Source organism: Hyperolius riggenbachi, chromosome 8 (assembly GCF_040937935.1).
Source record: "Hyperolius riggenbachi isolate aHypRig1 chromosome 8, aHypRig1.pri, whole genome shotgun sequence".
NCBI lineage: Eukaryota > Metazoa > Chordata > Amphibia > Anura > Hyperoliidae > Hyperolius > Hyperolius riggenbachi.
Genome location: NC_090653.1, coordinates 278,239,643 through 278,256,234, shown reverse-complemented (window position 1 = coordinate 278,256,234; position 16,592 = coordinate 278,239,643). Strand labels below are relative to the sequence as shown.

Here is a 16,592-nt window from a genome sequence, read left to right as displayed (position 1 = left end):
CTCTGTGTCAGACCTACAGACTGTGCCATTTCTCCTTTATGACTCTGGACCTAATGACGAACATAGAATTCTGATTTTTGGCAACAGTGCAAACGCTGCTTGGATCCAACATGTCAAGTATTTGTACGTGGATGGAACTTTTAAAATTTCACCCCAATTATTCAAGCAAGTTTTTGCACTGGTGGGAAAAAGAGAAGACTATGTTCTCCCTCTGCTGTACTGCTTGCTGCCAAACAAAAGTCAAGCGACTTATAAAAAAATGTTTGAAGCAATCCACCAATTGTGGCCTATGCTGAACCCTGAGTATTATTCCACGGACTATGAAGTTGCAGCCATTAATGCATTCAAAGCAGTCTTCCCCTCCTGCAGCATTAATGGTTGTTTCTTTCATTTGACGCGGAATATAAAAAAACAATTGGACAACCGGGGACTTTGTCCGAGGTATTCTTCGGACCCAGAGCTCGCTATTCATGCTCGCATGATAGCAGCTCTGGCATTTGTCCCGCCTCCAGATTTGGAGGCGGCAGTGGATGCCATCAAATATGACCTCAAAGAGGAGATTCGGCCAATACTCAGCTGGTTCAGTCGAGTCTACATTGGAATCTGTGGGAGACGCCTTCGTAAACCGATCTTTCCTCCCTCCCTGTGGTCGGTATATGAACGCACTCTGACAGACATGGACCGCACAAACAATTACGTGGAAGCAGCTCATCGTCGCCTGCGTTCGGAGCTAGACATGGAACACCCGAGCATATGGCGTTTCGTTGATGGTATACTGAAGGTGCAGAAAGGGAGAGATTTACAATATGCACAGTTTTTGAGGGGAGAATCTGCACCAAACAAAAAACAAAAATACATGGATTATGATGAAAAATTGAAAAGAATTGTTGGGCAGTACCAACAGAGAACATTTTGGGAATACTTAAGAGGGGTGGCTCTCAATGTAGAGTTGGATTAAATTATTGGCAAATTAAGTAAATCTTGGTCATAATCCTTGTATTCGAGATACAGTCTGGATATTCATTAGGCCATTTTCATCACAACCACTTTTTGAGTGAGATATTGGTTGTCTGTACAATACCAAACACTGTCCTGTAAACTTTTTGCAGCGATTACATATAAATGTAAGCTGCTGTAAACCTCCATGCTAACACCTTATATAAAATATCTTTATTTTTAAAGGGCATTATATCACAGCAGCCCTATTGCTTACAAACATAACGCAGTGATGCACTTCAAACCACAATAATCTGTACGCATTAGGAAATTACATGAACAACCTTCCTCAAAACTACTGCCGTCAGCCTCTACAATCTTTATGTAGTAACAACTCATGCAGCTTGTACCCACACTGTAATTCCATGAAGAAACAGTAATGTATGAAAGTGCAAAAGCTGTAAAAGGAGGTGAACTTGGCTAGATTAGTTCACACACAATAGAAAATTATCAGAGATTTTCTATTTTTAAACTACAGGCACTGAAAATCTGATTTCAGAAGTGCACATTGAACAGTTGAACAGGAAAAATGTTGTGCATGCAACACAACTTTCTCTTAAAAACACTGTAACACAGTGTATACACTACGAAATTGAAAGACAAGCTGTTTTGTAAATGACTATCAGTACAAGTGTTTAATTATGAAATAAACTTTTCAGGACATTTGTTACAGTTATATTCAAATGTAACATGGGAATTAGATCAATGATCATACACTCAATAATTAAGTTTCATTTACAACGGTACTAAAGTAAGTTGGAAAAACTATTTTGAATGCAATACACTGATTTAAGCATTGAAATATCAATCAATGTGGACAGTTTTGCAAAACAATGTGACATTTCAAACAATAATTGACGATCCCCAACTTTTTTGGGGGGGAAAGACATTGTAATGGTGAATTGTAAGCCAATCTACAACATCTATAAATTATTATTGAAAAAAGCTGACAAACATTATTTATATACAAGTACCATGAAGGAACAATATATGTTCAATAATGTAAAAGATTACATTATATGGTCAATACGGTTAAAGGCCTAGGAATTGGTAAAGAGTACAGTTCGGAAAAAAATGAGAATACTTTTACATGTATTGAAAAAATATTCCTTCTTAAAGGTTTTAGTAAATGCCTTAGTACACTACATTGGTACATATCACTCAAACGTTGAATCAGTATGATTTCATTGTTATTATTCGAAGTAGTTTATTTCAGAATTTATTTAAATTCCTCTGCAATAATTGATGCCTACGTTTATCTACATAAACGGAAAGTGTGACTACAATTTCCTACATACCAAGACGTCAAAGCTGAAATTCAATCAGTATACGTATTAAAAGACATGTTCCAAAGTGCAAAACATACAATGTGGTCCATTTTAAACAATGAAAATGATGGTGGGTCACGCTTCCACATTTTCACATTTCTAATCTCTTTATTTACAACCAAAAAAAAAAAAAAAGTTTTCAGCTACCGTGTTGCAGGCTATTCGCAAAGTTCAGTGCTGGTGTAACATAAAAATGACACCTTCATAGTTGCCCTAAGCGGAAAAAATTTAAACACTAGCCGCGCAGCCACTATACATTGCCGAAGGCAAAGTGGCAGTGCCAGGAACACGTAACGCACATTGGAGTTGGATCCTGGGACTCTGCCGGCCCAGGGATCGCACATCCACCGGAATTAGGATACGCACGCACGCAACGATATAACGCCAAGAAAACAGAAGCGCAGGCGGGATGTTACCACTCCATCTGCCGCATACAAAGCCTATAATACGGTTTGTATTCTATACAAAACGTATTACACAGGCTGCCTCCTGCCCTGGTTGTACCAGTGTCCGAGGGACCAGCAGGGCAGGCTGCAGCCACCCTACTTTTCACCAAAGCACATTGATTTCCCCCCCCCCCACACTTTCCCTCGGATAGCCCACAACACCACTCACATCGACCACCCACAACACTGTTTGCACCCAATCAACCATCAATCACTCACTCTCACTATCTGTCAAGGCTAATTTTTTTTATTAGGTCCAAAACTGCACACTGGGGGCTCATGATGAACATCCCACCACTCAGATTCTACCCAGCCCCCCCCCCCCCCCCCGGTGTACTATAGGCATCGATCCCCCTGTAATAACCCACTGATCATCTGTCAATCACCAGTCAATCACCCCCTGTCACTGCCACCCATCAATCAGCCCCTAACCTGGCCCTTGCATAAAATCTGATCAACCACCAACACCATCAAATCGCCCGCAGATCGGACATCTGATGACCCCCAAAGTTCATTGCTTACATCCATTCTATCCTCTAAACACCCACTAATTACAAATCAATCACACATCCATCACACCCTATCAACACCTGTCACTGTTATCCATCAGATTACACCCTAATCTACCCCCTTGCAGGAACCAAATCAACCGCGCACACACTCAGATTGCACTCAGCACCCCCCCACCCTTATAAATTCACCAGTGCATTATTTGAATATGTTCTTCCCTGTAATATCCCACTGATCACCTGTCAATCACCCATAAATCATCCCCCGGTCACAGCCACCCATCAATCACCCCCTGTCACTGACAACCATCAATCAGGCCCTAAACGGCCCCTTACGGGCAATGGGATCACCCACCAACACCATCCGATCGCCCACAAACCAGCCATCAGATCACATCCCAAGTGCATTATTTACATCGATTCTCTCCTCTAAAAACCCACTAATTAACCATCAACCACCCCCTCTCACCACCGGTCACTACTACAAATTACATCAGACACCTATCTGCCCCTATGGCACGCAATCACCCGGCCACACCCTCACAACACTCTCAGACCACAGCCCTGATCACCTCACCAGTGAATTGCTTACATCTATTCGCCCCTGTAATCGCAACTTGAGACATGCATCAATCACCTGTCACCAAGTGTCACCCACTACCACACCTGCCCATCGCATCAGGCCTTAATTTGACACGTGTGGGCTCATGATCACTCGGACAAACCATCAGATCCCCCTCATACCCACTTCCAATCACCTCCACATTGCATTTATTGCCTATATTTTCAACTCTAATCAACCCCTGAGATAAACATAAATCAACTCCTCTTGTTGTATGACGAGTTCACAGAAGATTTTATTTTTAGTTAGCGGAAAATTGGTTTTTATTGATTTGTTCACAAAGTGTAATTTTCCACTAACTTTTAACTATAGATGGGCACAACAGTTCGCCGGCGAACTTGTTCGTGCTAACTTCGGTGGTTTGCGTTTGCGAACTTTCGCAACCTGTGGCAGAAGTTCTGGTTCACCCCATAATGCACCCTGAGGTGTCAACTTACATCCTCTACATCACAGTCAGCAGGCCCAGTGTAGCCAATTAGGCTACACTAGCCCCTGGAGCCACTCCACACCCTAATAAAAGGCAGGCAGCGGCCATTACGCTCACTCGTGTGCCTGTGTTAGTGAGAGTAGCTGCTGCTGACTGTATCTCATAGGGAAAGATTAGTTAGGCTTAACTTCTTCCTGGCTGCATACCTGTTCTGTGAACCCACCACTGCATACCTGTACTGTGAACCCACCACTGCATACCTGTTCAGTGAACCCGCCACTGCATACCTGTTCTGTGAACCTACCACTGCATACCTGTTCTGTGAACACACCACTGCGTACATGTTGTGTGAACCCACCACTGCGTACCTGTTCTGTGAACCCACCACTGCGTACCTGTTCTGTGAACCCACCACTGGGTACCTGTTCTGTGAACCCGCCACTGGGTACCTGTTCTGTGAACCCGCCAATGCATACCTGTTCAGTGAACCTACCACTGAATACGTATACTGTTCACTGAACCCGCCACTGCATACCTGTTCTGTTCAGTGAACACGCCTCTGTTCAAAACATTTCCCACCCTCAGCACATGAATACGGCTTCTCACCAGTGTGAGATCTCATGTCTGATAAGGTTTCATTTCTCTCCAAAACATTTCCCACCCTCAGCACATGAATACGGCTTCTCACCAGTGTGAGATCTCTCATGTCTGATAAGGTTTCATTTCTCTCCAAAATATTTCCCACCCTCAGCACATGAATACGGCTTCTCACCAGTGTGAGATCTCTCATGTCTGATAAGGTTTACTTTCTCTCCAAAACATTTCCCACCCTCAGCACATGAATACGGCTTCTCACCAGTGTGAGATCTCTCATGTCTGATAAGGTTTCATTTCTCTCCAAAATATTTCCCACCCTCAGCACATGAATACGGTTTATCACCAGTGTGAGATCTCTCATGTCTGATAAGGTTTACTTTATGTCCAAAACATTTCCCACCCTCAGCACATGAATACGGCTTCTCACCAGTGTGAGATCTCTCATGTCTGATAAGGTTTCATTTCTCTCCAAAACATTTCCCACCCTCAGCACATGAATACGGCTTCTCACCAGTGTGAGATCTCTCATGTCTGATAAGGTTTACTTTATGTCCAAAACATTTCCCACCCTCAGCACATGAATACGGCTTCTCACCAGTGTGAGATCTCTCATGTCTGATAAGGTTTACTTTCTCTCCAAAACATTTCCCACCCTCAGCACATGAATACGGCTTCTCACCAGTGTGAGATCTCTCATGTCTGATAAGGTTTCATTTCTCTCCAAAACATTTCCCACCCTCAGCACATGAATACGGCTTCTCACCAGTGTGAGATCTCTCATGTCTGATAAGGTTTACTTTCTTTTCAAAAGATTTCCCACCATCAGCACATGAATACGGCTTCTCACCAGTGTGAGATCTCTCATGTCTGATAAGGTTTACTTTATGTCCAAAACATTTCCCACCCTCAGCACATGAATACGGCTTCTCACCAGTGTGAGATCTCTCATGTCTGATAAGGTTTACTTTATCTCCAAAACATTTCCCACCCTCAGCACATGAATACGGCTTCTCACCGGTGTGATCTCTCATGTATGACAAGGCCTCGTTTCTCTTTAAAACATTTCCCACACTCAGCACATGAATAGCACTTCTCTACTGTGTGAGATCTCTCATGCTTGACATGGCTTCCTTCCTGCACAAAAAATTTCACACACTCAGCACACGAAAATGGCTTTTCAACACTCTGAGATCTCTCATGCCTTACAAGATGTGATTTCCATACAAAACATTTCCCACATGTGGAACAGGAATGAGACCCTCCAGCAGGGGAAGAGCTCTGCTGGGTATAGGGGCCCATGATGGTTAGACAGGTGAGGGGAGTCTGGTAGAATATTTGGGGTTACCAGGATATCTGCACCAGGATATCTGCAGGAGACTCTTGTCCAATGACATCATCATCCGTTATACAGTCTGTGGATACAGAGAGACAAGTCTCTGAGAGGTTCCTGATGACGGGACTCCACCCTGTTTTGCTCTCTGTAACAGTTTCCTCCTCTTTATTTGTCCACATCATGTCACCCTCCTCCACAGACTGCTGATCACTCCTCACATATGTCTCCTCTTCTTCCTCTTTACTTGTCCTCATATCACCTTCCTCCACAGACTGCTGATCACTGCTCACATACATCTCTTCACAGAACAGGTATGCAGTGGCGGGTTCACTGAACATAACAGCTATGCAGTGGCGGGTTCAATGAACAGTACAGGTATGCAGTGGTGGGTTCAACTGTTCTGTTCAGTCCATGGAAGATTTCTTTTTTTTTTTGTCACAGGTTAGCAGATATGAAAACTTTTCGTTTTTTTTTCTCTTAGTGTCTTTTTACACTAACTTGTGACAAATAAAAAAAAAAATTCAATGAAGTCACCATGACTCTAACTGAATACTTTGGTATATCTTCATTTAAAAATGGGGTCATTTCAGGGTTTTTTAGACTATATTTGAATTGTAGCACCTCATGATACATGACAGGTGCTTGGAAAAGGTGGTTTTAGATGGACAGTACGCGAAACATATTTCCAAACAATTATTTATTTGGATTGGAAGGTTAAACATGACATAGTATTTAAATAATTAACTTCAAAACTGTTTCCATACTGTTACTGGTAACGGTACGCTGTGTACAGTGCTAGAAAACTGGAATCACATACAAAATTTACAAAAATCTCATCTCTGACTTCATGTAACTGTACATTGTTTCATACATTGAGTGGTGATTAACATGAGTATTTATTCTTCTACATTAACAAATTGTCATTTCTGAATTCATTTCAATCTTCTGTGTTTAATGAATAAAACATTTTGAACAACTGAACCATTTATTAATAAGATTTGTAAAAATACAATTTGTTATTGTTTTCATGTTATTTCTTTAATGTAATAAATATTAAATTATTGCAACTATTACTGTGGGTTATTTTTCTCTTTTGTACATAAAGGTCAGAATTAAGAGTGCTTTTTGAAAAACTTTGATTAACATTGAAAAAAAACAGGAACGCCACAAGACAACAATTGACGTAAAGTACGGGGGATCTAATTTACGTGCAGTTGCGCGCCCGCTGCACGCGCAACTCATTCTACGGGGGGGGGGGGGGGGGGTTTAAACTATGCGCTCTCATCAGTCTCCAGGTGGCTAATGACGCTCGGAAGACTATTACACAACAAAATTGCTATCTATTTACACATTGCAGCACTACTACAAACAGCACCCTAGGGGACAAAAAGCACTACTATAAACAGCAGCGCTGCACTGGGGACAGACGTGTGACCCGTATGTCCCCGTAGGGGACAAGATAACGATCTGCAGCCAATGACTAAGCGTGATAGGCTGCCTGAGAGGGAGGGAAGATGGCTGGGGCTGCCTGGGGGAGGGAGGGAAGATGGCTGGAGGAGGCAGGGGACAATTTGAAGACTATCTCAGACAATCAATGTGATAGGCTGCCTGACAAAGGGAGGGTAGGAAGATGGCAGGGGGAGGCAGAGGAAAGGAAAGTATTACATAGCTATACTACTTACCATTTACAATTTTAGAAAATACATAATGGGAACATACAAAAAAATAATTAAAAAATATAACGGTGTCAATATACCTAACACATGACATACATAGGTAACCCAAAATTTAGCTGGTTAACTTCATGAATGGTATTGGAGGGATTATAAAGCTATTACCTTCATTTTACTTTACGTATCACATAAATTTACATAACTGTAGATAGCCATTCATGCATTAGTTAAGATTAGATGAACGGATAATTATTATTAATTAATCATAGGCATAGGCTTCCACAATCGATATTTCACTATAGTAGGCAAATAAAGGGTTGTTCATAGTCGGAATTTTAAATATCCCTTAAATAATGTTTTTCTTTATAAGCTGTTTTAAGAATGTAAACTTTCGCTGTATGCAACGGGTTTGTTTGCAGCCGTTAGGTGCCTCAAATATAACTAAACGCGATCTAACTGTTACATCTTTACCACGACAATTGAGTTTTGTAATACAGCAAAACGTAGTACACGCTTAATATATGTAATGGTTAGGTATTGGCTTCAACAAAAAAAAAAAATAAGGTTTAAAAAATATAATTTTTATTATCGGTTGTTTCCAAACCGTTCACTACGTTTATTTGTTACGCCCGCAATAAAGGTTTGCATTTTTACGAGAGATATGGTTTATATTTTACTAACCACTACATCTTTTACTCTACTTTGCTATAGTTTACAGAAGACTACGTTATTTTTGCGGTTTATATTTAAACGAACAGTTGGGATGTAATAATGTAGCCGTCGTCTGTAAATTATATTGGTAGTTAAAATACACTGATTTATAGTTTATATTTTGCTATGCAAAAGTACAGTGCTAATTGTTATAGCCTTTCATTTGCTGTTAAGGGTTCTAACCGAAGGACATGTGGTAACCTCTGTTAGCGATATAGTGCAGTTGACGCTATTAAATACTTTCCGTGTAGACGTAGTTGGAATCATGTGTTGTTTATAGTGTTTATGATGTTAAGCGCTATTGTCCATAGGAAATAATGAGGAATTGTAAACGGTTATATTAGTAGAATGTTATATGTAAGCGGAAAATAGTGTTTTGCGCCCTTTTTTCCTAGCGGGCGCAGTGTAAGCGATAATTAACATTGCTCTCTATGGCGGCGCCCTTATAGTCCATGAGCGGCATGCGCCCTTTTTTACTATCTCGCGCAATACCACCCAATCCTCTCCCCCTCCGCAGGCAGACACCGCGCGGGCCACAGAAACGGGCCGTAGGTTGGGCACGGCTGATCTATACTGATAGAACAGCCGCTCCAGGATAGTGATGTGAAGTCCGGATCTTTTCAAGGATTCGGATGATTCGAATCGGATTATTTAAAAGATCCAGATCTTTGAACCGAATAATTTGAATCATTTTACTAGGGAAGCAGACTGGGGGTGAAATGACTAGCAGGACAGGACTTTCCCTGCACTGTACATTCTGTATGTTCCTGTTTCTTCCAGACAGACATCCACTGTAAACCGAATCGTTCATTTTGATGATCCGGATGATTCGACTCACAAAAAAGATCCGGATCAAATGAACGATTCATTAATGATCCAGACAACACTAGGAGTCCAGGTTATCTCACCACAGTGCAGTGAATATTAATTAGCCATGTGGCTAGTCACTGAGCATGTGCAAGCAGTCTAAAGCCCAGTATATATAAAGCACAGCATGCTGCACTTTCATTCAATGTGTAGCGTTACAATGTAACTCAACGTGGGCACTGTGAACAGCCCATTGATTTTTCATTACTGTGAGTTGGGCTCCTTTACAGGCTGCACTAACGTGCGCCTGTAACCTCCCACTGTGAAAGCAGCCTTAAAGAGGAACTCCAGTGAAAATAATGTAATAAAAAGAAGTGCTTCATTTTTACAATAATTATGTATACATGATTTATTCAGTGTTTGCTCATTGTAAAATCTTTCCTCTCCCAGATTCACATTCTGACATGTATTACTAGCTGTTTCTAGCTGTTCTGGCTTTAACAGACAGCTCTAAACAGCCATTTCCTGTCTGTGAACATTGTTACATTGTGGCAGTTTGCCCAGAGTACCATACTGGTACCAGAGCCTCTTGTGGGAGGGGTTTCAGCACAAAATCAGTCATACAGCGCCCCCTGATGGTCTGTTTGTGAAAATCATTATATTTCTCATGTAAAAGTGGGTATCAGCTACTGATTGGGATAAAGTTCAATTCTTGGTCGGAGTTTCTCTTTAAGGACAACTGTAGCGAGAGGTACAGCAGAGACCGCTGGTACTTAAGTGGTTAAAAAGCGCTCAACAAATACCTTCTCTCTGCATGCGATTTACATTTAATGCTCCCCAACAGGAAATCATTTGAATGTGTTTTTTGAAAATGATTTTTTTTTTTTCACTTGACCAGTGTTTGAATATTCATTAAGAAAGCATAACGGAAACACACGAGAAAAAGCACTTAAAAAAACACAAATGCAGGAAAAAACCCAGAAATGCACATGGCAAAAAGAAAAAAAAATTGATGCTTTTTTGAATGAACAAATCTGTTTCCTGTCTTTAACCACCCTGTGACTGCCTAACGCCGATCGGTGGTCGCAGAGTGGCTCCCCCAGGACCGCCTAATGCCGACTGGCGTCAAGTCCTGGAAACGGAGATTAGCGGGGATTGCGCGCGTATCCCCGCTTTAGTTACGAAAATCTCCACTCCGTAAACAGCCTGCTAGCCCCGATCGTGGCTAGCAAGCCGCTAGAAGAAAAAAAAGGGGTTTTTTCCTTTACATAGCGCTGCGATCTATGCAGCTACGCAGCTCTGTAAGGAGACAGCTTAGTTAGTGACAAAGCTGTCCCCTCAAGTGGCCCACAATGTGATCCCCCCTCATAGGCTGATGCTGGTAATCACTGATTGGATCTCGGGGGATGGGGGGGAGTAAATAAAAAAATAGGGAAATGTGATAAAAAAAAAAAAATTAAATTTATAAAAAAAAATTATCACTGCAGCAGCGATCAGAGCCCACAAACAGAAAGCTGTGTTGGTGGGCAGATAACGGAGGCAGACTTATTTGGCTGCTAAGTTGTATCGCCGTGCAGCAAACTGTTAAAGCTGCAGTGTGCTGAATTGTGAAAAATAGCCTGGTCACTACTAAGCCTTCCTTAAAGAGAAACTCCGACCAAGAATTGAACTTGATCCTAATCAGTAGCTGATACCCCCTTTTTACGTGAGAAATCTATTCCTTTTCACAAACAGACCCTCAGGGGGCGCTGTATGGCTGATATTGTGGTGGAACCCCTCCCACAAGAAACAAGAAAAGTATGTACTCCTGGCAGTTTCCGGTCTGGGAACCTTGTTGCATTGTGGGAAATAGATGTTTACAGCTGCTTCCAACTGCCAAAAAAGCATGCAGCAGCTACATCACCTGCCAACAGTAAAAATGTCACCATGTAATAAATGTCCGAATGTAAATCAGGGATTTAAAAGATTTTACAATGGGCAAACACTGACTAAATCATTTATACATAATTATTGTAAAAATGAAGCACTTTTATTACATTATTTTCACTGGAGTTCCTCTTTAAGTGGTTAAAGGACACCCGAACAGAGAGGGATAGGGAGGCTGCCATATTTATTTCCTTTTAAACAATGCAGATTGACTGGCTGTCCTGCTGATCCTCTGCCTCTAATGCATTTAGTCATAGACCCAGAACAAGCATGCAGTTCAGGTGTTTCTGACTGAAGTGTGACTGGACTAACCGGATGCTTGTTTCAGCGGTTTGATTCAGACACTACTGCAGCCAGAGAGATCAGCAGGACAGCCAGGCAACAGGTATTGTTTAACAGGAAATGTATATGACAGCTTTACCTCTACTAATACTGGGGAGCAATGTTTGTTAACCCTTTAGCGCAACGGGTGTTACGGACTTCACACGTGCATTGCAATGGTAATGTGCGGTGATAGCAATGCATGTGTTGCCGCAGTAAACCTTGCGGTGTTGAAGGGTTGACGTGCGTTGCTCTCCCTGGGTTTAGTAATGGCTGTAGAATTGCCAATATGAACCCTTCGCGCAGGAACTTTACCGCAGTGCTGTGCATCAGGCCTATTGGTCCTTATTTAATTCATTTTCTCTCCTAAGTTTTCTCCTCATCTCCATCTTATCAATAAAATGCCCTCCAAGGCACCAGCAACCAAGGAAATACTCGCTGTACTTTTTTTTAATCTGCTTTCTCAATTGCAGAGTGCTTAAAAGTTATACCAAACAGAAAATGGAAAACTATCTCCTCTCCTGGGAGAAAACTTAGGAGAAAAAATAAATTGAATAAGGGGCAATTGTTTCACTTGAAAGAAGTTCAGAAAACGTCCATTGTTTATTACCGGTCTCTTTCGTCCATGCAGAAGTGAAAGTTGTTGGGGTTGGCGATTCAGACAAGCTGACCATTCTCCGAGGATGTCCCGGCTTCCCAGGGCCGGCTGGTGAGAAAGGAGAGGTTGGACTTCAGGGGCAGAAAGGTCGGTATACCATAGAGTGAACGTCAATCCTAGCAGAGTGAATGTCAATCAGCAGAGTGAATGGGAATCTTAGCAGAGTGAACAACAATCCTAGCAGAGTGAACAACAATCCTAGCAGAGTGAACAACAATCCTAGCAGAGTGAACAACATTCTTAGCAGAGTGAATGGGAATCCTAGAAAAGTGAATGACAATCCTAGCAGAGTGAACGACAATCCTAGCAGAGTGAATGGCAATCCTAGCAGAGTGAACGACAATCCTAGCAGAGTGAACAGCAATCCTAGCAGAGTGAACGGCAATCCTAGCAGAGTGAACGGCAATCCTAGCAGAGTGAACGGCAATCCTAGCAGAGTGAACAGCAATCCTAGCAGAGTGAACAGCAATCCTAGCAGAGTGAACGGCAATCCTAGCAGAGTGAACAGCAATCCTAGCAGAGTGAACAGCAATCCTAGCAGTAGCAGAGTGAACAGCAATCCTAGCAGAGTGAACGGCAATCCTAGCAGAGTGAACGGCAATCCTAGCAGAGTGAACGGCAATCCTAGCAGAGTGAACGGCAATCCTAGCAAAGTGAACGGCAATCCTAGCAGAGTGAACGACAATCCTAGCAGAGTGAACGGCAATCCTAGCAGAGTGAACGACAATCCTAGCAGAGTGAATGGCAATCCTAGCAGAGTGAATGGCAATCAGCAGAGTGAATGACAATCCTAGCAGAGTGAACGACAATCCTAGCAGAGTGAACGACAATCCTAGCAGAGTGAACGACAATCCTAGCAGAGTGAACAGCAATCCTAGCAGAGTGAACGACAATCCTAGCAGAGTGAACAGCAATCCTAGCAGAGTGAACGACAATCCTAGCAAAGTGAACGACAATCCTAGCAGAGAGAACGGCAATCCTAGCAGAGTGAACGGCAATCCTAGCAGAGAGAACGACAATCCTAGCAGAGTGAACGGCAATCCTAGCAGAGTGAACGACAATCCTAGCAGAGTGAACGGCAATCCTAGCAGAGTGAACGACAATCCTAGCAGAGTGAACGGCAATCCTAGCAGAGTGAACGGCAATCCTAGCAGAGAGAACGGCAATCCTAGCAGAGTGAACGGCAATCCTAGCAGAGAGAACGACAATCCTAGCAGAGTGAACGGCAATCCTAGCAGAGTGAACGGCAATCCTAGCAGAGTGAAGGACAATCCTAGCAGAGAGAACAACAATCCTAGCAGAGTGAACGCGACATCAAACTGCATGGGTCCCAACGTCAATGGATTTTGGCACCATCCTGGTTTGCCCCTTTTTTGGATGCAATGTATCCATTCCATTTGTATAAATAATGTCTCAGGCCTCTTGCACACTGCAAGTGATTCCGATTCAGATTCCGCTTTTTAATCAGTTTTTACATCCGATTCAGATTCCGATTTGCAGTTTGCTCCCTGCACACTGCAAATCGGAATCTGAATCGGATGTAAAAACTGATTAAAAAGCGGAATCTGAATTGGAATCACTTGCAGTGTGCAAGAGGCCTCAAAAAGTCTAAACTTTTTGTCCAGCATTTAAAGGGTTAGCGTACTTATAAATGAGAATGCTTTAAATGTCTTAAAATGAAGCCCTAATCAACATTGGAAATCCTTGCATATTAATTTTACAGCCATTTATTCTAAATGGCACAACAAAAGCATATTGCATCAGCTTGCCAGAATATGCAGGGTCTAAACTAACTCACTGCTATGCCCTGCAGGAGTCAGCCTATGCAAAATTCTTTGCATTTTAACTGGGGCACACAACAGGGGCTGCATGTAGGCCTCCTATCATGCCCGCAAGAAATGGGGGGCAATGCAGACAGAACCCCAAATACGCTTACTGCTTAGTAGTGTAGTGACTGCACCCCTGGGGAGAGGAGCAGAGGACCGCAGATAGCCCACCCCCAGGCTTGATCACCGTCTGGGGTGGGCCCCCTACATTGCCCCCTCTCTCCCCCAAGAAAAGATCCCTACCTTATTGTGAATTTCAAGTTTGCAACCAGCTGCAAGGGTATGCAAGATGCATAACTTGGGTGCAACATCACCAAGCGATGGGGGGAGGTGCTGCCACCTATATCCCACCACTCTCTCACACACACACACACACACACACACACACACACACACACACACACACACACACACACACACACACACACACACCACCCCCACCACCACCGAATTCCCTATTTAACTCTTATTAAGTAGTCTTAACTAGACTACTAGTTATTTTCCTGGCAGCTACTGGCTTTCAGTGGCTTAGTTCAGTGGCTTAGTTACTTTCACTTTTTGGTCATTGTAAGTTTACACATTAGTACAAGTTTTTTGCTCACATTATCATTGACTCAGAGAGCCGTAATAGGAGGTAAGTCCCTTTATAGGTGTTTTCAAATTATTGTCAAGCTCAATGTATTATTATTAATATTTAATGTAACCTGTCATCTCTTTCGTGGTCATTTTCCAGGACAAGAAGGGCAGCCAGGGAAGACTGGGCCAGCTGGACACAAAGGTTTGTACAAAACTTTGACTTGTGTGTTTTTGGTAAGGGTCCAATATGGGGTGACAGATAAACCATTTGGGAGCTTAAGTAATACACTGAATAACCAGTAGGTAGCACTGCAGTATTTACTGTTATATGTTAGAATTACATTTTTTCATCCAAGGGAAATTTTGATCCTGCTAGTCCCTGTGCTCTCAGTATGTTGTCGGCCATAGTTACCGTAGCTAGAATCCCTGTGTTTGCTGATGCATGAACAGAAGCCACATTCTGTAAGGAGGCAAAATAACCCATTAATAATTTCAGTAGAAGGTAGCTTTCCACAGTGAATAATCTGGTAAAAGCTCAAGTTCATGAGTCCGAGATTAGTAACTATAGCAACCTCTGACATTGCCTTTGCCATAGTTTTGTAGTTGTTACAGAACGGTCAACTATTGCTGGGGATTCTAATTTATTGCACCCTAATTACCACATAATAAATTTGTGATATTTTCTTGGTCTAGGCGAGGCTGGCATCAAAGGAGACACAGGAGAGAAGGGTGAGTTTGCAGTTTTCCAGATGTTTCCAATTGGCCGCTGACCCACTGCAAAGTTAATAGCGTGTTACCGTCGGACTTCTGCGGCGACACAACAGCAACGGAGTGCATGCAAAACAATGGGCGAAGTTGCCCGTGGCGGAGTGCATGGGTGGAATGATGCAAATAGAATGGGGAAATACCAGTGACATACTTCCTGTCTAGCAGAGAGTACGTCATTGGGCAAGGGGCGGCAACAGGTGGCGAAGGGCATGCAGGGGGTGCACCCCGTGGCAGGGTCATACAATGATTTGTAAATTGCGGTGCAATGTGATGGGGGTGGAGCATCGTACCGCAAACTCACTGGCCAGATGTAAAGCCGGCGTCAATGATACAGCAGGAAACTGCAGGCCATTGATGAAATAGTTGAAATTTCTAAATACAATAAATTACATCCAAATGTTTAAATACACAGTTATAAATTACAAAATTATAAATGTATAGCAATTATTAACTGTCTTCATTTTTATAAATAAACAGGAGAGAAAGGGGACAGCATTGTAAGTGACAGAACATACAGTAAGTATTATATTATTATTATTATTATTATTATTATTATTATTATTATTATTATTATTATTATTATTGGTTTATATAGCACCATTATCTTTCATAGTGCAGTACAAGACATAAAAGAGGCGGATGCATAATGCAAAAGTGGTATCCAACATATATGTGACAACGACTAATGCGGACAGTTGTATAACATAATAAGGTGTGGGCAAGAAAAAAGTGAGAGACCAGCCATTGCCAGCTTACACTCTCAGATAGTGATGAGAAAGAAAGGCAAGCATTGGTTGGCCAAGAATACCTTTGGCCATTGTCTGCAGCGAGTTCCTCGGTCACTGTCTGCAGGGACTTCCTCAGTCATTGTCTGTCTGCAGGGAGTTCCTCAGTGATTGCCTGTCTGCAGGGAGTTCCTCAGTCACTGTCTGCCAGGAGTTCCTCAGTCATTGTCTGGCAGTGGCAGCAGGGAGTTCCTTAGTCACTGTCTTCAGGGAGTTCCATAGTCACTGTCTGTCTGCAGAGAGTTCCTCAGTCACTGTCTGCAGTGAGTTCCTCAGTCATTAT

The 16,592-nt window shown here is 42.4% G+C and overlaps 1 protein-coding gene across 1 annotated transcript in view; it reads left to right on the top strand.

The window, feature by feature from the left end:
• LOC137528580 (ficolin-2-like) overlaps positions 1–16,592 on the top strand; it is a 69,532-nt gene that overhangs the window by 30,074 nt on the left and 22,866 nt on the right. Inside the window, exons 2-5 of the mRNA XM_068249919.1 lie at positions 12,328–12,441; positions 14,914–14,958; positions 15,450–15,485; positions 16,002–16,040. Coding sequence (XP_068106020.1) covers positions 12,328–12,441; positions 14,914–14,958; positions 15,450–15,485; positions 16,002–16,040 — 234 coding nt within the window. The remainder of the gene's footprint in view (positions 1–12,327; positions 12,442–14,913; positions 14,959–15,449; positions 15,486–16,001; positions 16,041–16,592) is intronic.